General features: G+C 49.9%; 1 protein-coding gene across 2 annotated transcripts; it reads left to right on the forward strand.

Moving 5' to 3' along the window:
- Positions 1-4,644: 4,644 nt before the first annotated feature.
- On the forward strand, positions 4,645-27,793 carry LOC307021916 (uncharacterized protein). 2 transcript variants are annotated; one of them, XM_079654445.1, is made up of 2 exons: positions 4,645-5,121; positions 25,898-27,793. In XM_079654445.1, exons 1-2 carry the CDS (start codon positions 4,743-4,745, stop codon positions 27,589-27,591), a joined length of 2,073 nt encoding a protein of 690 aa, XP_079510571.1. In that variant the 5' UTR covers positions 4,645-4,742; the 3' UTR covers positions 27,592-27,793. The 2 variants fall into 2 exon arrangements, with proteins under 2 accessions (XP_079510571.1, XP_079510572.1); XM_079654446.1 differs by lacking the exon at positions 4,645-5,121 and adding an exon at positions 5,398-5,779.
- Positions 27,794-27,972: the final 179 nt, after the last annotated feature.

Below are 27,972 nucleotides of genomic sequence, written 5' to 3' on the forward strand. Positions count from 1 at the left end.
ATTTTAAATACAATTAAATCAAGTTATTTTGGTAAAACTAATGAAAAATATAACAAAAAATATATATTAAAATATATATATATTTTTAATGTTTTTAAATATTATTTTGTAGAATATCTTAGGCCCTCACAGAGGGCCTAGAGGGCCCTGACGGCTCGCCACTGGTGTGTAGAGGTGTGTGTGGTTGAAACGTAGCAGCCTGCAGTGGGGAACACAGTGAAGGCGGTGTGTACGCGCTGGTGCTGCACTTCTCAGAGGCTGCCTCCTGATGCTGCAGCCATTTCAAGAAGTGAAGGAGGCTTTACAAATAAAACAAATAGCTCTACCCCCCTGGCCCCAATGTCCTTAAAATGAAGTCCGAGTTCGAAATATATCTCAAATAATGTATGCGCTGCCATTTCCCCCCACAAACATAACAGTCTGCAATTAAACGGTTGTCTCCTGTGTCCTCCACTTCCTATTGGCGCACCACCTGTAACTTTCTCTGCGCACGAGAGGCTGAGACCTTATGCTAACCAATTTTGATTTATTTTGTATGTTTTGGATGAAATAATATGACTGGTATAAAATAAAAAAATAAAAAAATAAATAAATGTATTGAATTTTTTTTTGATAAATTGTTTTTATATATTTTATAATTCAGCAAATATTACGATAAAATCACAGTTATTTCGCAGCCTGGCAGTAACACCTCCGCGGCCCGGTACCGGTCCACGGACCGGGGGTTGGGGACCCTGAGCTAAAGGACTCAGTGTTTAGATAGTTAACTTTAGTCTAAGTTATCTCAGTGGGTCTCAAACATTTTGGTCACGGTTAATGTAAATAAGTATTTCTGAGGCACACGTTTATATGATCATTATAGGAATAAAAAATAAGAGAATAAATGAAAAACAGGTATGAAATACTATATGACAGTAAAACAAGAATACAGTTTGAAAGGGGAGTGATTTGTAAAATATCCAAAAAGAAAAAGTCAATCTGTTTCCTGTTTCATCTGGTGTTGAGATATGTATCCATAGATCTCTCATGTTGCTCTCAGAGTGCACCAGATTGATGCTTTTAACTTCAATATTTAAAAAATCCTCCCGGGGTTGCATGCCCCGGACCCCCCTAGAGGAGGTTAGGTCCCCCCTAGAGGAGGTGAGGACCCACATGAATCTCCCGCCCCTGACACACAAGCAGCGGTTTGATTGGCTAGAGCTTGTACTGGCCTATGATTCGATTGGCTGATTCGACTGGCCCCCCTACACCCTCCCCCTACACCCTGCCCCTCCGTTTGCGCGTTCACGCGGAGGGTCCGCAATATTAAGGGGTGTTCCAAACCAACGAGTGTGGAGCGGTGTGGAGGGGGAGTGGGCTATCAAGCCCTCAAACAGCGAGTCTGCAGCGGTGCTGACTTGAGACCGGTCTCTAACTGACCGGAGTCACGCTGTGTGTGTCCGTCAGGAAACAAGCTGTTTACAAGTAGTTCCAGCAAACATCCACTGATAAACTGAGATGATAACAACCTCATGATAACCTCATATGTTTTAACTTAGGATCATACCTGTGTTTAGTCTAGAAAAAGGTAAATGTGTGCATTTTATTATAAAGTTGTGTATATTTACAGACTGTTGCAAAAAACTAAGAAGCTTATAAACATCAGGTTTAAAACTAAATGAGCTTTACAAAAAAGTAACACAATGAAAGATGTTTGGAGTTTTATTTGAGTTATTAATTTACATTTGTTGTCTCAGAGATGCTGATTTGAAACCGTTGTTACATACAGTTACGGCATTTCCTGTTTCTGCCGGAGAGAGGGGAGGCCGTCCCAAAGCTTGCTGCTGTATTTACTCCCTCCATCTGACAGGAGGGAGCCTCGTTGAGCTGCGAGTGTGGCTACAGACGGAGCTCACTCCGTCACGGAGGGGTAGGGTTGAGGGAGTGGTTGGCAGGTATGCTCTAAAGTCGCATCGAAAACGCGATTTGATCTAGCTGTTTATATTTTGTTATTTTTTATTGTTATATATATTCAATCTCATTAGCTACACGCTTTTTTTAAGCTTGTAAAGGGAAGACCACAGCTCGCCTCTCACTGTCCACTCTGCTCTTCCGCAGAGCAGCTCCCCCTCCCTCCCGCTGAAATTATGAATGTAAGCGTATAGTAATCATAGATAACACGGCAGGGTCCGTTACAGTTTGTTTTCATCTGATTTCAAATTAACAAAGTCTTGGCTTTCAGAATATTAAACTTTTTTCGGCAAATTCAGATGATAAATGAGTTTGAAGCTTGTAATGATATATTTACAAGTGGAGAACGGAGTAATTTAACGTCACAGCGGGCATAACAACAGCCGGTGAATTTCCCGTGAGTGCAGTAATCCAAACGAAAATATCTTCCCTCCGTAGTATTTTGATCATTTGCTAATAATCAATCAGATCGATGGATTCCAGAGAAGAGGAAACTTTAAAGGCCTTTTTCTCAAAACGATGACTCTGTAACAGTCATTATATAATGTGACATATGTTGCTTAATATTTGGAGAACAAAAACAATCCTGATATTATTAGAAAGCTAGGAATCAAAATGTGTCGCGGGTCAATGCGACTGATTTCGATGGAGCAGGTCACTTTGCATTAGGTAAAATAAAGCAGGCAGACATAACAGGAAGAATATGTACATTTTAACCCAATCAAATAGGACGTTGTCACACCATTCAAATGTATCCATGTAAATTACAACCAATAAAAAAGCTTAGATTTGTTTATTTGTTACGTTGTTTACTTTATTTGTTACGTTGTTCTGTGTGTGTCAGTCATTAACCAGATAGAAAGAATATATACACTTGCAAACATGTCAGAAGAACCAGCGCAGAAGGAAACTAAATACAGTCAATCTAAACTTAAATGTAACAACTGGAAGGTCACATCCCTGACATCCACATCTCCGGAGCCTGGACCTTCTTCAAACAGCAGCTCTGCGGCCGCAGAAACTGCCAAAACCGCCGCCGCTCCCGCTGCCGCCGTTGTTGAACCGAAACAGGCTGGTTCCGACTGCATGGAGGTTTGTTGTCGAGACATTGAGGCGGGTAAAGCTGTACAGCTAACCATCGGGAAAAAGGAGACCGCTAGTAGTCGCAGAGAGAAGGTACTTCAACGCAGAATGGTACAAAAACAGAGAGTGGTTAATTATTTGCAAAACCACTAAAAGATAGTGATAAATTGCGATGTTAACAACCTCATGATAACCTCATATTTGTTTAACTTTTTTAGTCTAGAAAAAGGTAAAGGTAAATGTGTGCATTTTATTATAAAGTTGTATATATTTAGAGACTGTTGCAAAAAACTAAGAAGCTTTTAAACATCAGGTTTAAAACTAAAAGAGCTTTACAAAAAAGTAACTCAATTAAAGATGTTTGGAGTTTTATTTGAGTTATTCATTTACATTCTTTGTCAAAGAGATGCTGATTTGAAACCGTTGTTAGGCCTATACATACAGTTACGGCATTTCCTGTTTCTGCCGGAGAGAGGGGAGTTTGTCCCAAAGCTTGCCGCTGTATTTACTCCCTCCATCTGACAGGAGGGAGCCTCATGCGTCATTCCACGGAGTTCACTCTGTCACGGAGGGGGAGTGTGTAGGGGTAGGGTGGAGGGCGTGGTTTGGGATTGGGCCATACACACACACTTTCTTTGGCCCCCCCACTTCTAAAATGAATCCGGCGCGCCTGGTGGTACAGTGTGTAGGTGTGTGTGTGTGTGTGTGTGTGTGTGTGTGTGTGTGTGTGTGTGTGTGTGTGTGTGTGTGGTACAGTGTGTAGGTGTGTGTGGTACAGTGTGTGTGTGTGTGTGTGTGTGTGTGTGTGTGTGTGTGTGTGTGTTTGTGTGTGTGTGTGTGTGTGTGTGGTACAGTGTGTGTGTGTGTGTGTGTGGTGTGTGTGTGTGTGTGTGTGTGTGTGTGTGTTTGTGTGTGTGTGTGTGTGTGTGTGTGGTACAGTGTGTAGGTGTGTGTGTGCTACAGTGTGCAGGTGTGTGTGTGGTACAGTGTGTAGGTGTGTGTGGTACAGTGTGTAGGTGTGTGTGGTACAGTGTGTAGGTGTGTGTGTGGTACAGTGTGTAGGTGTGTGTGGTACAGTGTGTAGGTGTGTGTGTGGTACAGTGTGTGTGTGGTACAGTGTGTAGGTGTGTGTGGTACAGTGTGTAGGTGTGTGTGGTACAGTGTGTGTGTGTGTGTGTGTGTGTGTACAGTGTGTAGATGCAGCGGATCGACAGGTCTCAGTTGGTTTGGTGTCCTCTGCTTACTTTTAATACAAGTGGTCATGAACACATCTGTCCGTCAGACAGAGGGCTGCTGTGCCTCCTGTCATCATTAATGGACGTCTCTTTAAAATGACCGAGTTCTCATTTCTCTATCTCCTGCTGCTTCCCCTCCTCTCTCCTCGGTTCCTCTCCTCTCTCCTCGGTTCCCCTCCTCAGTCCTCCGCTCGCATCTCCTGTGGGCGGGACTAAGGATAGGAGTCGAGGATAGGACTCGAGGAGGGGAAATGAGAGTATTGAGAAGCCTCTACTGATCTATCACACCCTGCTAAAGTGTTCTCTGGGGTTTGGAATGGGGCCCTTTTAACAGATCTGTGGTCTGACGCAGCAGGCAACGTAAAGTTCTGACGTAGGCACGTTTACGTCTGACGTGAACACGCTGTGCTTGGAACCCGGAAGTGCTTTCGCAGTGTTTACATCCTCTCTTTGTTCCGAGACAACAACAACAACATGTCCAAGAGACGCTGCAGATCCGGGTCCAGCAGGAAAACTGATCAGACCCGGAGCACCGGGACCCGCGAGGAGACCAGGAGCACCGGGACCCGCGAGGAGACCAGGAGCACCGGGACCCGGACCCGCAGATCCAGGACCAGATCCAGGACCCCCGATGAGACCCGGTCCTTGCGGGCTCTGGTGCAGCACGCGCTCTCTGCGGTCGCTGCGGAAGTGCTGCTGCTGCTGGAGGAGCGCGTGCTGCTGGAGGAACCCGTGCTGCAGGAGCTGAAGCAGCGGGTCACCGAGAGAATCACCACCGCTGTGGAGATCATCTTCTCCGGGTTCAGATCCTCCAGAGGACCGGAGGGACCTCCAGGCACCGCTCCGGGTCAAAGTAACAATACTTACTTATTAACGTTACTGTGTGTGTGTGTGTGTGTGTGTGTGTGTGTGTGTGTGTGTGTGTGTGTGTGTGTGTGTGTGTGTGTGTGTGTGTGTGTGTGTGTGTGTGTGTGTGTGTGTGTGTGTGTGTGTGTGTGTGTGTGTGTGTGTGTGTGTGTGTGTGTGTGTGTGTGTGTGTGTGTGTGTGTGTGTGTGTGTGTGTGTGTGTGTGTGTGTGTGTGTGTGTGTGTGTGTACCTGGTGTTGGATGTTAAAGAGCAACTTGCAGGTTAGAGACGCCTGTGAATAAATGTGTAGGAAAATGATGAATACACTAGATTTTCAAAAAGATATACAGAAATATAAACTACAGTGACATCTGGCGTCGTTTTTGTAAGACATGTTTGCTTCTGCATAAAAAAAGCCTTCCCGCGTGTGACGTAACACGGGGGAGAGCGGCCGGTCTAACGTCTGAATAAACATGGATCACAATGCTAGTTTTGACACAGAAGAGGTTGAAAATAAATATTCGAATGCATATGATTATAATTATGAGCCTGCTAGGCGTCGAAGAGACCAGGAGCAGCCAAGGATTAGAAGAAATAACGGCCATCAGAGAGAAATGGAGCTGTGGTGTGAGGAGAACCAGTGGAGAACAGAGCAGCTGTCTTGGTGAGTGACCGGCGTTAGCTACAGAATGTTAGCTAACGTCACATCACAACATTGTGAAGTTAGCTATCATATATCAGGCTATAACTAAAGTAGCATTGATAATATAGTAACGTTACTGGCAGGACTGTTGATACTGATCCATAACAGAAACTAATGCCAAGTATCAGCCGTATCTCGCGTTACCTAATGCAACTCCACACTACGGTGCCGTGTACCGGAGGAGAGAGAGAGAGAGGAGCAAAGGGGGGAGAGAGAAGAGCGAAGGGGGGAGAGAGAAGAGCGAAGGGGGGAGAGAGATGTAATACGGTTTCCTGATAAACGTTTTGTTTGATAGGCCTCAGCTGTGGAGAGTATGTGAATGGAGAGTATGAGCTGCAGGGAGGTGGATGCACAACGCACCCAGGAACGAAAGCTAGCTCCGGTCCTTTCCCCGTGAGGGAAACTTTGGACTCGATGTCCTGACAGGCTGGAGTTTGTGCAACCTGCAAAATGCAATGTAAAACTACCAAAAAAATACCAGCTCACGAAATCACAACCGCTCAAACCAACTACAAACTACTACCGCGGATTGGGCAGAGAAGGAGTCAGAGGCTGCAGTTGAATATTCCATTTCTCTTAGGAACCTTCCTAACGGAGTGAAATGACCCGGAAGTCCCTCAGTGGCAGCCATGAGAAGAGCCGTTCCATTTCTCTAGAGCAGGGGGATTCAACTAAAGTTCAACGAGGTCCAGTTAGAGAAAATATCCCCATGCAAAGGTCCGGAGCTTCAAAATGTCTAAGTTGCTTTCTGAATTAGTGTGATACATGGGCGTCACAGCCATTATATGAGACAAGCCCCCCCCTCTTTTTCAAAAGATTAGTTTAGACCCCCCCACTTCTACCATGTGGAAAGTCCGTGCATCGGTCTATCCACTCGCCGCTCTCGTAGTACCCCTCACTGCAGTGCGCAGTACCTCGACGCCCCTCCTTCTCAACCTTTGAGGCACGTGACGTCCCGACTCCCGTGTTGTGTACTTACCCAGTCACAAAAGTAACATTATATCTTATATTATTAATATATATATAATTCTGATGTCTGTGGTTATTTAAGCATTCCCTGATAAACGTTATTTCAGCGTCAATAAAGGAGTGTTCAGTGTGCAACATCACATGTCATTTCACCTTCAATTCACGGCTTTGAAAAGGTTAGCCACATGCTAATGCTAACCGGAAATGAAGAATTTTCAGAATAAAAGTGTTAAGTTAATAGTTAGTGTGAACTTCCGGTTTTTTCAGAATAAAACTGCTTTATATTAAAACCCTGTATTTAATTTAAATTACGTCATATCAACATTGATTTTAATTTCTTACAGTAGGAGAGGATTTGGGGTTTGGGAAGGAGGAAGGAAGATTAGGATTAGGTAAAGGGTAGGGAGAGGTTGCATCACATTTAGCTGAGGCTTTTATCAAAGAGACTTACAGTAAGTACATTCGACCAACAAAGTACCACCTTGAAGAAAACAGAATCATATAAGTTCATCAGGTTTCATAGAGCCAAACATTTCAAGAGCTACTCAACTGGCTCTAGATCAGCCAGCCCTTTATTAGTATATAAGTGCTTTGTTAGTAATTCTATCTCTGGAAGTGGAGTCCAAAGAGATGAGCTTTCAGTCTGAAGAAGATGTGTAAGCTTTCTGCTGTCCTGATTTCAATGGGGAGCTCATTCCACCATTTTGGAGCCAGGATAGCAAACCCACGTGTTTCTGCTGACGGGAACTTGGGTCCCCCTCGCAGTGCGGGTGCAGCGAGCTGTTTGGCTGATGCAGAGCGGAGTGCACGTGCTGGGGTGTACGGTTTAACCACGTCCTGGATGTAGGAAGGGCCAGATCCATTCACAGCATGGTACGCAAGTACCAGAGTCTTGAAGTGGATTCTAGCAGTTACTGGAAGCCAGTGAAGGGAGCGGAGGAGCGGCGTGGTGTGGGAACATTTAGGAAGGTTGAAGACCAGACGAGCCGCTGCATTCTGGATGAGCTGCAGAGGTCGGATGGCACATGCAGGTAGACCCTGGTTAGGGTTAGGAGGGGGGGAAGATAACTGCTACTTAAAACAGGATGCAACGCGTCATCAGTGAAGCTCGTCACGTGCCTCAAAGGTTGAGAAGGAGGGGCGTTGAGGCTCCGCCCATCTTGAGGTACTGCGCACTGCAGTGAGGGGCTTCTCCCGCTCTCTGTAGAGCGCTGTGTCAGCGCTTCACTATCAAATCCATTCCACTTGCTTATTGAGAGAACGCCCAAATCAATGAAACTCCTCTGCTTTGCACCAAGGCAGATTCTCACATAGCGCGCATGTTCAAGGAGTGTTGCCATAGTTACGGTGGACAGCTCAGATCTGTTGTATGAAGCGATGCCGGTAGCGGAGGTAAGGCACACACACCAAGTGTTCAGGACATTGTTAATACAAAGCTGACGATCTCTTGGTTTGATATGTTTTCTCCCCCAGACAACATGGACATAAGAACATTTCAAAGAAGAGGAAAGTCAGTCTTCAGCTGCAGCAGTTCATCAGTTAACAGTGATGGCGGCAAAAGCGTCTCACTTCTGGAGAGGAGTTTGGTCTTTAGGTCACGATAGAGAGAAACAAGTACTGAATAGTTTAGATGAGAAAAGGCATTGAAGTGCCAGGTCACTAGTATTTATCATGTAAACAGGGAACATGAATAACCCCATCTCTCTGTGCTCATGTAAACACCATGATGTCCATAGAGACTCAGTCAGTGTGTTTGACTGGAGCCTCAGTTCCATAAGAGATTATTCTTCTTTAAGGTACTCTCTCTCAAAATGGTAATGTGCATTATGTTTTAATTATACTTCTTATCATCCAGAAGCTTTTTGTGTGTGTTTATGTTTTACTGAGTGCTTAGAGGCCATTTCCATCCCTGCATTCTGTTAACTATTTATTTTCTGTGCACATCACAGAGACTAGCTAATATTCTACTGCTTGGGACTTTGAGTCTTCAAAATGTCCAATGTCACAGACTGGGACTTACTTTAGAGTCAGTTGTATTTACATTCAGTATGACTTGATTCAATGTGAAAGAGTAGACTGCTCAATACATAGTGATCACTTCACCACCTCTCCTGACCTCTAGGCGCTTGAGAGTGAGTCAGAGGCAGAACACAGGGACAGTGGAGAGAGGTCCGCTGCTGAGGTGAGTGATGAAAGGGAAAGGACAGTTTAGAGTAAATTGAGATGTGGACTCTCATCCCAGGATGTTAAGGAAATCAGTGGGGGTCTTGAACAGGAAGCATTTCAGTCAAGGGACATCATGTGACCAATACAGACAGAAGAGCAACATGTATTTGAACACTCGGTGAACTGAACATCTGCATGGAGTCAGATCAGTCTCAATATTAATAAATACTCACAGAAGGATTCACAAATGTATTTTGCGATTTATATATAAATGACTCTCCACAACAATATCTCTCAATGCACTCTCAAATATTTATTGTTGTAAATAAATGTACAACAAATGGGCATTTAAACTGCTTTTTATTAATTCAAAGACGGCTCTGAATTAATAATCAAATATGTTTCCTTTCTTTACGACTGGATGAAATTACAAAATGTACCCATCATGTTCCTCATGCTAGTATAGCCACGTCAAAGTATCAAACCACCTGTTCAAATGAACCGGAATACAGGAAACCTTTTTTTTTTTTTTTTTAAATGTCCCCCCCCCACATTCAGGATGCTTCCTACGCCCATGGTGTGATATATATTGAAGTACCTGTAGCTTTATTAGCTTTATCAACGTCTGCATGTCATCAACAGCTGACTGCCAATCAAATAAAGAAATTACAAACAAAACAACAATATTTATTGTCTGTGAACATTGAACTCTACAGATAAACAGTACATACTGTGGATATGTGTAATGTTCCTCTCGGGCTGCATTTAAAAATAAAATAGAGAAAATAAATAAAATAGCTTTTGAAAATATGTGCATCTTAAAAGTGCTTAATTTTAGATAAATAAAATAAAGTGTAGCAGCAGCTTGAGTTTCTCTTTTTCTTTGATAACCGTTTCACATCATGACTTAACAGTTTCAGTCGATTATAGAACAATATCAGTCTTTACACATCATAACAACTGAACAGATTTAAAGTCTCTCTTTCTTTCCCTCTTATATTTCAGTCCCTCTCTCACTTTGTTCTGTTCAGTGAGAGAACTGAGTTTGAGCTTGTCCTGCCAGGAGTTTAGATCTGGGCTGAAATGGTGTCAGGGCCATTCTCACACACACATGCAGGTGCTCATTGGTTAGCCTCGGTTAGCTCATTGGTTAGCCTGGGTTAGCTCATTGGTTAGCTCATTGGTTAGCCTGGGTTAGCTCATTGGTTAGCCTCGGTTAGCTAGCCTAGGTTAGCTCATTGGTTAGCCTCGGTTAGCTCGTTGGTTAGCCTCGGTTAGCTCATTGGTTAGCCTCGGTTAGCTCATTGGTTAGCCTCGGTTAGCTAGCCTAGGTTAGCTCATTGGTTAGCCTCGGTTAGCTCGTTGGTTAGCCTCGGTTAGCTCATTGGTTAGCCTCGGTTAGCTCATTGGTTAGCCTCGGTTAGCTCATTGGTTAGCCTCGGTTAGTTAGCCTAGGTTAGCTCATTGGTTAGCCTCGGTTAGCTCATTGGTTAGCCTCGGTTAGCTCATTGGTTAGCCTCGGTTAGCTCATTGGTTAGCCTCGGTTAGCTCGTTGGTTAGCCTCGGTTAGCTCATTGGTTAGCCTCGGTTAGCTCATTGGTTAGCCTCGCTCGGTTAGCTCATTGGTTAGCCTCGCTCGGTTAGCTCATTGGTTAGCCTCGGTTAGCTCATTGGTTAGCCTCGGTTAGCTCATTGGTTAGCCTCGGTTAGCTCATTGGTTAGCCTCGGTTAGCTCATTGGTTAGCCTCGGTTAGCCTGCCATGGAACGATATTTAGTTTTAGTTTTGATCCTGGTGGACTGATCATATCGGGCTCTCAGACTGCTGATGTGACCTCAGTTCTGACTTGAGCAGGGGCGGCGCCAGGGGGGAGCTAGGGGGTGCTGAAGCACCCCCCAGGATTGCCAAAGCACCCCCCAAGAAATAGGTTTTTTTTTAGTTTAAAAAAAAAATTAAATTAAATTATAAAAATTATTGATTACATCAAAGCAAATGTGAAACAAACAAATGTTTGACCAAAAACATAAAGACAACACAGGTGATATGATTAGGCCAATGGCCAGCACTCATTAGATGTTTGACCTACCCATAGGCTAAATTACTTTGTGACACTTGAGTGACTTCCTGTTAGCTGGAGCGCCAAATTATTTGCTAAATGCAAAGTGACAAATGGATCGTTTTTAAGTCCTTAAACGTCCACGTGTGGACACTCAATCAAAACCACCTGAAGGCGAGAGGGATTCTGCACATAATAGGCCTCGTGAGTAAAAGTAGCTTACTTCTGGCTCTCTGTGTTTCATTCAAGCTCTGCTCTGCTCTGTGTGTGTGGCACGAGCCATTTTGTGTGCGTGCGCAAGCACCGGTGGGTATCTACCGGAGATCGTTGTGGTTAGCATCTGGTGCTAGCTAGCCAAGCTAACGGATATAAAGAGCTTTTTCAACAACAAGGTGGCGGGAGAACTCTCTCCTGTCAGACTGAGAGTCTCAGATAACCTCAGCTCAGGTGAAGTAAAGGACTCTCAGTGTTTAGATAGTTAACTTTAGTCTAGTTATCTCAGTGTGTCTCAAACGGTTTGTTTTGAAAGGGGAGTGATTTGTAAAATATCTATAAAGAAATAGAAAATCTGTTTACAGTTCTGTTTCATCTGGGTGTTGAGAGATGTATCCATAGATCTCTTCATTTTGCTCTCAAAGTGCACCAGATTGATGCTTTTAACTTCAATATTTAAAAAAAAATCTCACTAGAGGAGGTGAGGTCCCCCTTAGAGGAGGTGAGGTCCCCCCTAGAGGAGGTGAGGTCCACTCCCCACTTGTAAAAAATAGCACTTTCCCCCTGCTTACACCTATATGCCGTGAGCTGATTATTGAGCCTTCATTGTAACAGTCGCGGGTACACTGTGTGTGCGTGTGGGGAGTGTTGCAGTCATACTTGCCAACCTTGAGACCTCAGAAATCGGGAGCATTTCAAAATGCTAAATGTGGGGGGGGGTGCTAGTTGATCGCCGGAGCTGTTCGGTTAACATTACCATGCTTATACTGTAGTTGTAAGTGCACTGCCTTGCGGCCTGTAGCACCATCCTTGATGGAGGATATGTGTGGGCAGGAAAGGAGTGAGCAGAGAGTAGAGTAGTTGTCCATTTTTGTTCTGTTTTCTGTGACTATCTGCCTCACCCTCTCAGACTTTCAGTTGCGCGCGCTATTAAAGAGACGTGTTACCATGGAAACCAAACAATGGTGTAGCTGTATTAAAGTCCGAGTGGAAACAGTCCAGAGTAAATCTGATTTTGTCAGAAATCGGGAGAAATATGACCCGGGGAGGAAACCGGGAGAGGGCAATGAAATCGGGAGTCTCTCTTGAAAATCGTGAGGCTTGACAAGTATGAGTTGCAGTAGAAAATTAAACTGTAGCGCTGGTGCATTAATGGGAAACCCTTAAAGTTGGAGCACCCTCTATGAAACGTCAAGCTACCCCACAGCACCCCCTAGAGAAAATCTCTGGCGCCGCCACTGGACTTGAGAGGGAATGTTTGGTCAAACACTTTGTGTTTTGTCTCATAGTGGCGTGTTGTCTCTTTTAATGAGCGCCACGGTCTCTGAACAAATGAGACACACTGGCTCTGAGCTCCCAGTGGGCCGGATGAGCATGAAAGAGTCCACTCAGGGTTAGAAGCTCTGTTCTCACTGTCCTCTTCCTGGAGAGCGCCATGTGTTTCTCTCTCTCCTCTCTTTCGCCCCCTGTCGGCGGCGGTTAAAATAGAATCGCCCCGTAAAAATTGAAATCCCCTATTAATGTATTGATTATAGGAACGCAACAACTTTGGTCATGAAGAATATGTTTCTCTGTTGTTCATAAAGCATAAAGCAACAGCATCAGAGCACGGTGCAGAGTCTCTAGATGAGTCCCTCCTTCTTATTAAACATCCATGTTGTAGTCCTCTGTATAGAAAACTGTAGTTTCCATAGTTTCCCCACAGCAGCAGACGCACATTCAGGACGTCCGCTGGCGCATCATAAACACGTGGGATAGTGAAAGTGCAGTCTCTTCTCCTAAGTCCTTTTGAATTCTCCTATCCACTATCTCTTAACCCCGTGACCTTTCACTCAGAGGTCAAGGAATAGGAGATAGGGTTAGAACTTAGGAGCTGATTTTTGGATTATCCGACCGCAACCCGAGAAAGTTGCTCCCCCATGTGACGTAATATGAAGTGTTTGACGTTAAAAAAAAAAGCAGTTTTTAGTAGCAGAGCTCAAAGCGGCTCCTTCCCCTCTGAATTCCTCATGTCTTGTAAAACATATCAAATCCTGCATTCACTTTTTTAATTGTAATTTTCAGGCAAGGTTAAGCATAAATGTAGTAAAAACAACAACCTGCAAGTTGCTCTTTAAACAAAGGAATTTGAGTAGATTAACTACATTATTCCAAAGTAACTTACAATAACACAGGAATAATCAACGGAGCGCTCTCTCTCTCCTGATAGCCCGTCAGTCTCATGCAGCGGATCCAGAGTGACCCGACAGTGAAACTAAACATATCTATATCTAGTCTAGGAAGTTTAGGTAGGAGAGGTCAGTAAAATAGCTACGTGTGATATTCTAACCTGAAGAGTGTGTTTGGCTCCGCTCACCGCCAGTGGCGGAGCCAGGATATGCTCAGTGGGGTGACCAGGACATGTTCAGTGGGGTGACCAGGACATGTTCAGTGGGGTGGCCAGGACATGTTCAGTGGGGTGGCCAGGACATGTTCAGTGGGGTGGCCAGGACATGTTCAGTGGGATGGCCAGGACATGTTCAGTGGGGTGACCAGGACATGTTCAGTGGGGTGACCAGGACATGTTCAGTGGGGTGACCAGGACATGTTCAGTGGGATGGCCAGGACATGTTCAGTGGGGTGGCCAGGACATGTTCAGTGGGGTGGCCAGGACATGTTCAGTGGGGTGGCCAGGACATGTTCAGTGGGGTGGCCAGGACATGTTCAGTGGGGTGGCCAGGACATGTTCAGTGGGGTGACCAGGACATGTTCAGTGGGGTGGCCAGGACATGTTCAGTGGGGTGGCCAGGACATGTTCAGTGGGATGGCCAGGACATGTTCAGTGGGGTGACCAGGACATGTTCAGTGGGGTGACCAGGACATGTTCAGTGGGATGGCCAGGACATGTTCAGTGGGGTGGCCAGGACATGTTCAGTGGGGTGGCCAGGACATGTTCAGTGGGGTGGCCAGGACATGTTCAGTGGGGTGACCAGGACATGTTCAGTGGGGTGGCCAGGACATGTTCAGTGGGGTGGCCAGGACATGTTCAGTGGGATGGCCAGGACATGTTCAGTGGGGTGACCAGGACATGTTCAGTGGGATGGCCAGGACATGTTCAGTGGGGTGGCCAGGACATGTTCAGTGGGGTGGCCAGGACATGTTCAGTGGGGTGGCCAGGACATGTTCAGTGGGATGGCCAGGACATGTTCAGTGGGATGGCCAGGACATGTTCAGTGGGATGGCCAGGACATGTTCAGTGGGATGGCCAGGACATGTTCAGTGGGATGGCCAGGACATGTTCAGTGGGGTGACCAGGACATGTTCAGTGGGGTGACCAGGACATGTTTAGTGGGGTGGCCAGGACATGTTCAGTGGGGTGGCCAGGACATGTTCAGTGGGGTGACCAGGACATGTTTAGTGGGGTGACCAGGACATGTTCAGTGGGGTGGCCAGGACATGTTCAGTGGGGTGGCCAGGACATGTTCAGTGGGATGGCCAGGACATGTTCAGTGGGGTGACCAGGACATGTTCAGTGGGGTGGCCAGGACATGTTCAGTGGGGTGGCCAGGACATGTTCAGTGGGATGGCCAGGACATGTTCAGTGGGATGGCCAGGACATGTTCAGTGGGATGACCAGGACATGTTCAGTGGGATGGCCAGGACATGTTCAGTGGGATGACCAGGACATGTTCAGTGGGATGGCCAGGACATGTTCAATGTTTAAGGCACCTACAACACACCTCTACATGATTTGGGATTACGTGGTGGAATAGATCTGTTACGTCTCCACTAAGGTCTAGGGGACCTGGAGACAATAACACACAACAACCAATAATTATGAGGGAGTCAGAGTAAAGGTTGAAAAAAGGTTTATTCCTTAAGCCCTAACTGAACAGAAGTTTAACAGAAATACTCTTTGTGTGAGGAGGAGGAGGAGGAGGAGGAGGAGGAGGAGGAGGAGGAGGAGGAGTCAAAGGAGATTTTGCCAAACAAAAGAAACAAGCATAACAAAACCAGGCCTATCTCTACAGCTATCCTTTGAAACCAAAACTCAAACAAAAACCCTCACTAACTAAACTACTCCGAGCTGGAAAAAACAGAATACAGAGGTGGCAACAATCCACTGACCTAGTGTGACTCAGGTGCACAGGCAGATACCGATCAGCTGCTGATTAGCTGTGCAGAAGACAGGGAGAAGAGAGAAACACAGGAGGGAAGGAAAGCCACACAAGTACAGCCTGCCTGGCACGTAACAAGATCAAATAATATCCAGTATATCTAACTATTTCTTTCGTATTCCCGCAGGCAAAGTATCAACGAAGCTTACATTGTGCAAATGTAATGCAATATACAGACTGTTTAGCTTATGGTGACCAGCAGCCCTATGAGCTCATACTCTCAGTGCACCATCAGGAATACAGAGACACACACACATCATTTAAATAAGAGTTTTTCAATTCAATGATATGTTAAGAATAAACATATTAAAGTAAATAACAATAAACAATAGCCCTTAACCCGGTAAGGCCCCCGGTTGTAATTTTAAAACATTACTTGAAGCTATCCTAAAAAGTCAGTAAATGTTTAGTTTTTTTAAAAGACTACATTTACAAAGTCAAACGTTCCTTTAGTTCAGCCTCACATGCTACCGGGTAGTACATGTGTTTATAGGTCCTCCCTCTGGAGCATACATATAAGACTTACATTCCTGACAATAGATTTCAATAGTCATCTTTTATGGTGTAAACGCCTTTTTAATAATAACGTTTTTGAATGGAACATTCTCAACACGAATGCATCAATCCAAATAAATATAGCTTAAATACTGTGTTTGAAATGTGATGTTAGCTTTTTATATATATATACATATATATATATATATATATGTATATATATATATATATATATATATATATATATATATATATATATATATATATATATATATATATATATATGTTGTATTCCAGTCTCCCTTCAGATTCGTTAAGTGGCAATCAGCACAATCAGAATCCCTTTATGAGTCCCACAGAGGGGACATGTGCAGCGTTACAGCAGAAAGAGCCACAGACAGCTTAGTGTTGCATATCTTTCATGCTTTAAAGAGCATCGTCCAGAGGACTCCTGTCTCCCACCTCCTCCACAGTGTCCAGAGGACTCCTGTCTCCCACCACCTCCACAGGGTCCAGAGGACTCCTGTCTCCCACCACCTCCACAGGGTCCAGAGGACTCCTTTCTCTCACCACCTCCACAGGGTCCAGAGGACTCCTGTCTCCCACCACCTCCACAGGGTCCAGAGGACTCCTGTCTCCCACCACCTCCACAGGGTCCAGAGGACTCCTGTCTCCCACCACCTCCACAGGGTCCAGAGGACTCCTGTCTCCCACCACCTCCACAGGGTCCAGAGGACTCCTGTCTCCCACCACCTCCACAGGGTCCAGAGGACTCCTGTCTCCCACCACCTCCACAGGGTCCAGAGGACTCCTGTCTCCCACCACCTCCACAGGGTCCAGAGGACTCCTGTCTCCCACCACCTCCACAGTGAGGACTCCTGTCTCCCACCACCTCCACAGGGTCCAGAGGACTCCTGTCTCCCACCACCTCCACAGGGTCCAGAGGACTCCTGTCTCCCACCACCTCCACAGGGTCCAGAGGACTCCTGTCTCCCACCACCTCCACAGGGTCCAGAGGACTCCTGTCTCCCACCACCTCCACAGTGAGGACTCCTGTCTCCCACCACCTCCACAGGGTCCAGAGGACTCCTGTCTCCCACCACCTCCACAGGGTCCAGAGGACTCCTGTCTCCCACCACCTCCACAGGGTCCAGAGGACTCCTGTCTCCCACCTCCTCCACAGTGTCCAGAGGACTCCTGTCTCCCACCACCTCCACAGTGTCCAGAGGACTCCTGTCTCCCACCACCTCCACAGGGTCCAGAGGACTCCTGTCTCCCACCACCTCCACAGTGAGGACTCCTGTCTCCCACCACCTCCACAGGGTCCAGAGGACTCCTGTCTTCCACCACCTCCACAGGGTCCAGAGGACTCCTGTCTCCCACCACCTCCACAGGGTCCAGAGGACTCCTGTCTCCCACCACTTCCACAGGGTCCAGAGGACTCCTGTCTCCCACCTCCTCCACAGGGTCCAGAGGACTCCTGTCTCCCACCACCTCCACAGGGTCCAGAGGACTCCTGTCTCCCACCTCCTCCACAGTGTCCAGAGGACTCCTGTCTCCCACCACCTCCACAGTGTCCAGAGGACTCCTGTCTCCCACCACCTCCACAGGGTCCAGAGGACTCCTGTCTCCCACCACCTCCACAGTGAGGACTCCTGTCTCCCACCACCTCCACAGGGTCCAGAGGACTCCTGTCTTCCACCACCTCCACAGGGTCCAGAGGACTCCTGTCTCCCACCACCTCCACAGGGTCCAGAGGACTCCTGTCTCCCACCACTTCCACAGGGTCCAGAGGACTCCTGTCTCCCACCTCCTCCACAGGGTCCAGAGGACTCCTGTCTCCCACCACCTCCACAGGGTCCAGAGGACTCCTGTCTCCCACCACCTCCACAGGGTCCAGAGGACTCCTGTCTCCCACCTCCTCCACAGTGTCCAGAGGACTCCTGTCTCCCACCTCCTCCACAGTGTCCAGAGGACTCCTGTCTCCCACCACCTCCACAGGGTCCAGAGGACTCCTGTCTCCCACCTCCTCCACAGTGTCCAGAGGACTCCTGTCTCCCACCTCCTCCACAGTGTCCAGAGGACTCCTGTCTCCCACCACCTCCACAGTGTCCAGAGGACTCCTGTCTCCCACCTCCTCCACAGTGTCCAGAGGACTCCTGTCTCCCACCACCTCCACAGGGTCCAGAGGACTCCTGTCTCCCACCACCTCCACAGGTTCCAGAGGACTCCTGTCTCCAACCACCTCCACAGGGTCCAGAGGACTCCTGTCTCCAACCACCTCCACAGGGTCCAGAGGACTCCTGTCTCCCACCACCTCCACAGGGTCCAGAGGACTCCTGTCTCCCACCTCCTCCACAGTGTCCAGAGGACTCCTGTCTCCCACCTCCTCCACAGTGTCCAGAGGACTCCTGTCTCCCACCACCTCCACAGGGTCCAGAGGACTCCTGTCTCCCACCTCCTCCACAGTGTCCAGAGGACTCCTGTCTCCCACCTCCTCCACAGTGTCCAGAGGACTCCTGTCTCCCACCACCTCCACAGTGTCCAGAGGACTCCTGTCTCCCACCTCCTCCACAGTGTCCAGAGGACTCCTGTCTCCCACCACCTCCACAGGGTCCAGAGGACTCCTGTCTCCCACCTCCTCCACAGTGTCCAGAGGACTCCTGTCTCCCACCACCTCCACAGTGTCCAGAGGACTCCTGTCTCCCACCACCTCCACAGGGTCCAGAGGACTCCTGTCTCCCACCACCTCCACAGTGAGGACTCCTGTCTCCCACCACCTCCACAGGGTCCAGAGGACTCCTGTCTCCCACCTCCTCCACAGTGTCCAGAGGACTCCTGTCTCCCACCACCTCCACAGTGTCCAGAGGACTCCTTTCTCCCACCACCTCCACAGGGTCCAGAGGACTCCTGTCTCCAACCACCTCCACAGGGTCCAGAGGACTCCTTTCTCCCACCACCTCCACAGGGTCCAGAGGACTCCTGTCTCCCACCACCTCCACAGGGTCCAGAGGACTCCTGTCTCCAACCATCTCCACAGTGTCCAGAGGACTCCCGTCTCCAACCACCTCCACAGGGTCCAGAGGACTCCTGTCTCCCACCCCCTCCACAGTGTCCAGAGGACTCCTTTCTCCCACCACCTCCACAGTGTCCAGAGGACTCCTGTCTCCCACCACCTCCACAGGGTCCAGAGGACTCCTGTCTCCCACCACCTCCACAGAGTCCAGAGGACTCCTGTCTCCAACCACCTCCACAGGGTCCAGAGGACTCCTGTCTCCAAACTCCTCCACAGTGTCCAGAGGACTCCTGTCTCCAACCACCTCCACAGTGTCTAGAGGACTCCTTTCTCCCACCACCTCCACAGGGTCCAGAGGACTCCTGTCTCCAAACTCCTCCACAGTGTCCAGAGGACTCCTGTCTCCAACCACCTCCACAGTGTCTAGAGGACTCCTGTCTCCAACCACCTCCACAGGGTCCAGAGGACTCCTGTCTCCAAACTCCTCCACAGGGTCCAGAGGACTCCTGTCTCCCACCACCTCCACAGTGTCCAGAGGACTCCTTTCTCCCACCACCTCCACAGGGTCCAGAGGACTCCTGTCTCCCACCACCTCCACAGGGTCCAGAGGACTCCTGTCTCCAACCATCTCCACAGTGTCCAGAGGACTCCCGTCTCCAACCACCTCCACAGGGTCCAGAGGACTCCTGTCTCCCACCACCTCCACAGGGTCCAGAGGACTCCTGTCTCCCACCCCCTCCACAGTGTCCAGAGGACTCCTTTCTCCCACCACCTCCACAGTGTCCAGAGGACTCCTGTCTCCCACCACCTCCACAGAGTCCAGAGGACTCCTGTCTCCAACCACCTCCACAGGGTCCAGAGGACTCCTGTCTCCAAACTCCTCCACAGTGTCCAGAGGACTCCTGTCTCCCACCACCTCCACAGTGTCCAGAGGACTCCTGTCTCCCACCACCTCCACAGTGTCCAGAGGACTCCTGTCTCCCACCACCTCCACAGGGTCCAGAGGACTCCTGTCTCCCACCACCTCCACAGTGTCCAGAGGACTCCTGTCTCCCACCACCTCCACAGAGTCCAGAGGACTCCTGTCTCCCACCACCTCCACAGGGTCCAGAGGACTCCTGTCTCCCACCACCTCCACAGTGTCCAGAGGACTCCTGTCTCCCACCTCCTCCACAGTGTCCAGAGGACTCCTGTCTCCCACCACCTCCACAGAGTCCAGAGGACTCCTGTCTCCCACCACCTCCACAGGGTCCAGAGGACTCCTGTCTCCCACCACCTCCACAGTGTCCAGAGGACTCCTGTCTCCCACCACCTCCACAGCGTCCAGAGGACTCCTGTCTCCCACCACCTCCACAGGGTCCAGAGGACTCCTGTCTCCCACCACCTCCACAGGGTCCAGAGGACTCCTGTCTCCCACCACCTCCACAGTGTCCAGAGGACTCCTGTCTCCCACCACCTCCACAGTGTCCAGAGGACTCCTGTCTCCCACCACCTCCACAGGGTCCAGAGGACTCCTTTCTCCCACCACCTCCACAGTGTCCAGAGGACTCCTGTCTCCCACCACCTCCACAGAGTCCAGAGGACTCCTGTCTCCAACCACCTCCACAGGGTCCAGAGGACTCCTGTCTCCAACCTCCTCCACAGGGTCCAGAGGACTCCTGTCTCCAACCACCTCCACAGGGTCCAGAGGACTCCTTTCTCCCACCACCTCCACAGTGTCCAGAGGACTCCTGTCTCCCACCACCTCCACAGAGTCCAGAGGACTCCTGTCTCCAACCACCTCCACAGGGTCCAGAGGACTCCTGTCTCCCACCACCTCCACAGTGTCCAGAGGACTCCTGTCTCCCACCACCTCCACAGGGTCCAGAGGACTCCTTTCTCCCACCACCTCCACAGGGTCCAGAGGACTCCTGTCTCCCACCACCTCCACAGGGTCCAGAGGACTCCTTTCTCCCACCACCTCCACAGGGTCCAGAGGACTCCTGTCTCCCACCACCTCCACAGGGTCCAGAGGACTCCTGTCTCCCACCACCTCCACAGGGTCCAGAGGACTCCTTTCTCCCACCACCTCCACAGTGTCCAGAGGACTCCTGTCTCCCACCACCTCCACAGAGTCCAGAGGACTCCTTTCTCCCACCACCTCCACAGGGTCCAGAGGACTCCTGTCTCCCACCACCTCCACAGGGTCCAGAGGACTCCTTTCTCCCACCACCTCCACAGTGTCCAGAGGACTCCTTTCTCCCACCACCTCCACAGTGTCTAGAGGACTCCTGTCTCCCACCTCCTCCACAGTGTCCAGAGGACTCCTTTCTCCCACCACCTCCACAGTGTCTAGAGGACTCCTGTCTCCCACCACCTCCACAGTGTCCAGAGGACTCCTGTCTCCCACCACCTCCACAGGGTCCAGAGGACTCCTTTCTCCCACCACCTCCACAGAGTCCAGAGGACTCCTTTCTCCCACCACCTCCACAGGGTCCAGAGGACTCCTTTCTCCCACCACCTCCACAGAGTCCAGAGGACTCCTTTCTCCCACCACCTCCACAGGGTCCAGAGGACTCCTGTCTCCCACCACCTCCACAGGGTCCAGAGGACTCCTTTCTCCCACCACCTCCACAGTGTCCAGAGGACTCCTTTCTCCCACCACCTCCACAGTGTCTAGAGGACTCCTGTCTCCCACCTCCTCCACAGTGTCCAGAGGACTCCTTTCTCCCACCACCTCCACAGAGTCCAGAGGACTCCTTTCTCCCACCACCTCCACAGTGTCTAGAGGACTCCTTTCTCCCACCACCTCCACAGGGTCCAGAGGACTCCTTTCTCCCACCACCTCCACAGTGTCCAGAGGACTCCTTTCTCCCACCACCTCCACAGTGTCTAGAGGACTCCTTTCTCCCACCACCTCCACAGTGTCTAGAGGACTCCTTTCTCCCACCACCTCCACAGTGTCCAGAGGACTCCTGTCTCCCACCTCCTCCACAGTGTCCAGAGGACTCCTTTCTCCCACCACCTCCACAGTGTCTAGAGGACTCCTTTCTCCCACCACCTCCACAGGGTCCAGAGGACTCCTTTCTCCCACCACCTCCACAGTGTCCAGAGGACTCCTTTCTCCCACCACCTCCACAGGGTCCAGAGGACTCCCCAGGACAGAGCTTCCTTACCAGTCTGTTGAGTCTCTTCCCGTCAGCAGCCGAGATGCTGCTGCCCCAGCAGCCACACCATAGAAAATGGCTGATGCCACAACAGAGTCAAAGAAGGTCTGAAGGAGTGCCCCCTGCCCCCCGACAGACCTCAGTCTCCTCAGCAGAAAGAGTCTGCTCTGTCCCTTCTTGTACAGAGCAGCAGAATGATCAGTCCAGTCCAGTTTATTGTTCAGATAAACACCCAGGTATTTGTAAGATTTCACAATCTCAATGTCCGCTCCCTGGATGTTCACTGGTGTCGGGGGGGAGTGTTGGCGCCCTCTGAAATCTACCACCAGCTCCTTGTTCTTCGCTGCATTCAGCTGGAGGAGGTTCTTCTGGAGGTGGTTCCTCTGGAGGTGGTTCCTCTGGAGGTGGTTCCTCTGGAGGTGGTTCCTTTGGAGGTGGTTCCTCTGGAGGAGGTTCCTCTGGAGGTGGTTCCTCTGGAGGTGGTTCTTCTGGAGGAGGTTCCTCTGGAGGTGGTTCCTCTGGAGGTGGTTCTTCTGGAGGTGGTTCTTCTGGAGGAGGTTCCTCTGGAGGTGGTTCCTCTGGAGGAGGTTCCTCTGGAGGTGGTTCCTCTGGAGGTGGTTCCTCTGGAGGTGGTTCCTCTGGAGGAGGTTCCTCTGGAGGTGGTTCCTCTGGAGGAGGTTCCTCTGGCACCAGAAGGTGAAGTCCTGCGTCAGCTCCCTATACTCCCTGTCGTCCTCGTTGGTGATGGTGTCGTCAGAGAACTTCTGCATTGACAGGTTGCAGTGAAGAGGGTGAAGAGAAACGGTGCCCGCACCGTCCCCTGGGGGGCCCCTGTACTGCTGATGATGGTGTCTGATTGACACTCCCTGGTCCTCACGTACTGAGGGCGGTTGGTGAGGTAGTCCAGGATCCAGGAGGTGAGGTGGTGATCCACCCCCGAGAGCTGCAGCTTGTCCCCCAGGAGCGGGGGCTGGATGGTGTTGAAGGCACTGGAGAAATCAAAGAACATGATCCTCACAGTGCCCCCCCCCCAGGCTTCTCCAGGTGGGAGAGGGACCTCTGCAGCAGGTAGATGACAGGGTCATCCACCCCAATGGCAGGCTGGTAGGCAAACTGCAGCGGGTCCATTGATGTTCTCACAAGGGGCCGGAGGTGTCCAAGAACCAGCCTCTCCAGGGTCTTCATCAGCTGTGATTTCAGCGTCACCGGCCGGTAGCTGTTGAATTCCTTGGGGTGAGGGGTCTTTGGCACAGGTACCACACAGGACGTCTTCCACAGTTGTGGTACCCTCCCTTGCTTCAGGCTCAGGTTGAACAGAAGCTCCACAATCCCACACAGCTGATCCGCACAGGATTTGAGGAGCCTCGAGCTGATGCCATCTGGACCCGCCGCCTTCCTCGCCTTACGCTTCTGCTGCTCCCTCCTCACCTGGTAGGTTGAGAAGGACAAGGTGTCGTCAGCGGGTGGAGAAGAACCGGGGGTTGATGTGAGAAGTGTCTGTGAGCTGATGGCCGGGGGCTGAGTAGAGGTGGGAGAGGTAACAGGGCCATTTCCAGGCAGTGGGGACAATAGGGGGTGCAGCAGGGGGGAATGGGTCGTGGGGGGGGGAGGCGCATGACTGATCAAATCTGTTGAAGAAGATATTCAAGTCGTTTGCCCACTGGCGGTCCCCCCGGACCTGGGAGTCTGGCTCTTTGTAGCCAGAGATGGTTTTCAGGCCTCTCCAGACTCCACTGACGTTCCTCTGCAGCAGCTGTTCCTCCATCCTCTTCCTGTAGCTGTTTTCCCCCTCTCTGATTCTCCACCTCAGCTCCCTCTGTACATTCTTCAGCTCCTCTTTGTTGTCAGATCTGAAGGCCCTCTTGTTGTCCTTCAGGAGAGCCTTTATGTCAGGGGTAATCCAGAGTAGTACAGTCCTGGTGGGTACGACGTTTTCCTCATAGAAGTTAATATAGTCCTTGATGCTGCTCACCTCCTGCAGTTGGGAGAAAAGCTGGTTCAGGTTCAGCCTTATGGGGGGGCAGGGCTGCTGAGCCTAGAGATGGATCTGGTCCTGGCACCAGGGGGAGGGACAACTGATTTAGTATGAATAGCTGCTAAACATGTAACCTACCTGCATTTATTAAATGTCAGCTAAAAGAGGAGTGAAATGAAAAACCTCTGAATTTTCTTTATAGATATTAACAGAACTTAATGTGAGCTAAACGTTACAATTATTATTTACAATGAACTACGCTTAGCTAACAGACTAATTTCCACCACTCATGGACCACACCCACCGTTTCTCTTGAAACACTGGGTGACATACTGTCGCCCTTTAGTCCCTCTCTCTTGTCTTTCTCTCCTTTCTTTTCTTTTTTGAAAGCCTGACTTTGTGAGTCGTTGAGACATGGTTCACACGTAAGTACTAGCATCCCTGCTCCTCACATGCTCTCACTCTCTGCTAGAAAGGGCCGTTTCGAGGGGGACCAAACCATTACATGTAAATAGAGGGGGGTGTACAGAGGCTTTGGATAATTAACTTTTGGAAAAAAATAAGTTAAATGAATCGTAAGTTTAGTGAGTACATTATCAATATAACTTCCTATTATTGTTCATTCTTGATGAATGATGAAAGGTTACTTAAACATTTTTTCTTAATGTTCCAAAATAGTTTGGGCCCCCGTGGTGAGGGTGTTTGGGGTGGCCAATAGGGTGGCCAGGATTCAGGATCACCCCCCAGCTCTGCCACTGCTCACCACTGCATGTGATCATGCAGAGCTGCGTGTCGACTCGTCAGCAGCAGCTGATCTCTCTCTCCCGTCAGATTAGACTCGCGTTTATGTCCATATCGATCAGATCCAGCTAGTTCTAGCTAATGATATGACTACCTGCTTATCACACACTCTTCTTGTCCGTCACGCACTCTTCTTGTATATTAGAAACAAGTTGGCGAAACTAAAACTGCGATATAATGTTTGTGTAGCAATAATACATGACATATATTTTTTAGATGTCTCCAGTACCGACAAAAAGTCAGATAATGTCGGAGCTTAAGGGTACCACTGTCTTTTATAATTCCGGCCCGGGGCCCGTTTAACACCGGGGCTCGGTACCCATCCCTACGAGGGGAGAGGCGCAGCATATTGCTAAGGACTACACGAGTTCTCATCTCAGCCTTATCACCCATAGGGGATGAAGAGGATCGAGTAAATAAAGAGGCGCTCCAGGTTCTGCTGTGCGTTTTCGTGATGTACCCACGGGATGCCTTTGTGATTGTACATCACTCAACCCGCGAAATACACACACTCAGTACATAGCTAGACCCACGAATTTGCGAGCACAGCTGTGTGTGTGTATGTGTGTGTTTATGTTGACAAGGAGGTTTAATAACCGTGCTACACAAAACGTGCAGTCAGTTTAATTTTCATCGCCGTTAGTAGTTAGCAGGGTATTTTTATTTTAACTCTCGTCCCAAAATAATTTTTAAATCAGGTGTGTGGTTCCAGGTGTGTGTGGTTCCAGGTGTGTGTGGCCTCAGGTGTGTGTGGTTCCAGGTGTGTTTGGTTCCAGGTGTGTGTGGTTCCAGGTGTGTGTGGTTCCAGGTGTGTGTGGTCTTAGGTGTGTTTGGTTCCACGTGTGTGGTTCCAGGTGTGTTTGGTTCCAGGTGTGTGTGGTTCCAGGTGTGTGTGGTCTCAGGTGTGTGTGGTCTCAGGTGTGTGTGGTTCCAGGTGTGTGTGGTCTCAGGTGTGTGTGGTTCCAGGTGTGAGGCTCAGAGCATTCAGGGTCTCACTGTCCAGCTGATGTACACATATATATAATATATTAAAACTAGGGCTGTCAAGAGATTTTTTTTAAAAAACGTGTGTCTCTGTCTCTGCAGCGTTATCTGTCTCCGGAGATCAGCTGAGTGTCTCAGTGGAACCCGGAACCTCCTGCAGACCAGAATCAGGACCTGAGCCGGACCTCCACCCGGCCCCCGGGGAGGACGGGGAGGACGAAGAGGCTGAAGAGGGGGAGGAGGAAGAGGGGGGGGAGGAGGGGGAGGAGGAAGAGGTGTCTCTCTGCTGCAGAGTCTGCGGGAAGTCGTTTGACAGGAAAGGGTTCCTGATGAAGCACGCTGAGTCTCACCTGAAGGGGGCGCCGTGGCTCTGTGGTCTCTGTGGAGCGGGCTCAGAGTCCTGCGCCGGACTGAAGGTCCACCTGCAGACGCACCGGGACCGGAGCAGAACCTGTGACGTCTGCGGGAAGAAGTTCCCTTCGATCCGAGCGCAGGAGACGCACCGCCGGCTGCACACCGGAGAGAAACCCTTCAGATGCTCCGTCTGCGGGAAGGACTTCAACCAGAAGGGCAATATGGTGACTCACATGCGCACTCACAGCGAGGAGAAACCCTTCAGATGCTCCGCCTGCAGGAAGCAGTTCAGCCAAGCCGCATCTCTGGAGCGACACATGCAGGTTCATGTTGATGTTGAGAACATTGGAGAGAAACCCTTCAGCTGCTCCGTCTGCGAGGCTGCGTTCAGTAAGAGTGCCGAGCTGAGGCGGCACCGCCGGAGCCACGAGGCCCGCGGGCCGCCGGTCCAGAGCCCCATCAGGAAGCCCAGTCTGAAGCCCAGTCTCACGCCCTCTCACCGCTGCAGGGTCTGCGGCAGCGCCTTCCACAACAAGGGGAACTTCATGCGCCACGCAGAGACTCACCTCCACGAGACCCCGGGGCTCTGTGGGGTCTGCGGCGAGACCTCGGAGACCCCGGAGAGTCTGCAGATCCACATCCAGAGCCACAGGAAGACCAGCAAGATCTGCGACATCTGCGGCATGGCCTTCAGGGACATGGAGATCCACATGAGGACGCACTCGGGACAGAAGCCCTTCAGCTGCTCAGACTGCGGGAAAGACTTCCCCAGGAAAGGCTCTCTGGAGAGACACATGAAGCTGCATGCCGGCGAACGGCCGTACATCTGCGAGTTCTGCGGGAAGACCTTCGTGGAGAACACGGTCCTGAAGAGACACATCAAGAGCCACACGGGGGGGAAACCCCGCATCTACGCCTGCGATGTCTGCGGCAAGAAGTTCACCATGAGCCAACACCTGGACGTGCACAAGAGGATCCACACCGGGGAGAAACCCTACACCTGCAGGGTCTGTGGGAAGAGCTTCCGGCAGATCGGGAACCTGGACTCGCACTCGAGGATCCACACGGGAGAGAAGCCCTTCATCTGCAGCCTCTGCGGGAAGCGCTTCCGGCAGAAGATTTCTCTGGAGACGCACGAGCGCTTCCACAAGAAGGAGAAACCCTTCGGCTGCTCGCTGTGCAGCAAAGGCTTCGTGCAGAAGATCGACCTGAAGAGACACATGCTGACGCACACGGGGGAGAAACCCTACAGCTGCTCCCTCTGTGGGAAGAGCTACCAGGAGAAACGCTCCGTGGACTCGCACATGAAGGTCCACGCCGCCGAGAGGGAGACACTTGGGGGGAGAGTGGGGGAGAGAGAGACAGAGAGAGTGGGTGAGAGAGTGGGGGAGACGCGACTGGAAGCAGCGAACACTTCATCACTGGACTTCATCCAGCTGTGATGAGCAGACACACCTGGAGAAGAGTCCAGATGTTCAGTTTAAAGGGTCTTAAAGTGTTTTCCTTGCAGACCCTGAACTCGTTACCCATCATTCATCACTTCCTGTACAAGTTGTTGTTTATCTTCACTCTTGAATATTTCCGAGAGCATGGAGATAACAAAGTTGTTTAATAAACTAAACTCAATAAAAACATTTGAGATTTCTTGTGTGGTTTCTGAAGAGTTATTCGACCGTAGAGACGTGAGGAGTAGAAGAGTCTCTACGTTAGCCCTAACCATAAAGAGGACAAGACTTTCATATTCATAGGGCAACAGGTGTGTGTGTGTAGAGCACCAGGTGTGTGTAGGGCACCAGGTGTGTGTGTGTAGAGCACCAGGTGTG

The sequence above is a fragment of the Notothenia rossii genome (assembly GCF_949606895.1).
Source record: "Notothenia rossii genome assembly, chromosome: 10".
Taxonomy (NCBI): Eukaryota; Metazoa; Chordata; class Actinopteri; order Perciformes; family Nototheniidae; genus Notothenia; species Notothenia rossii.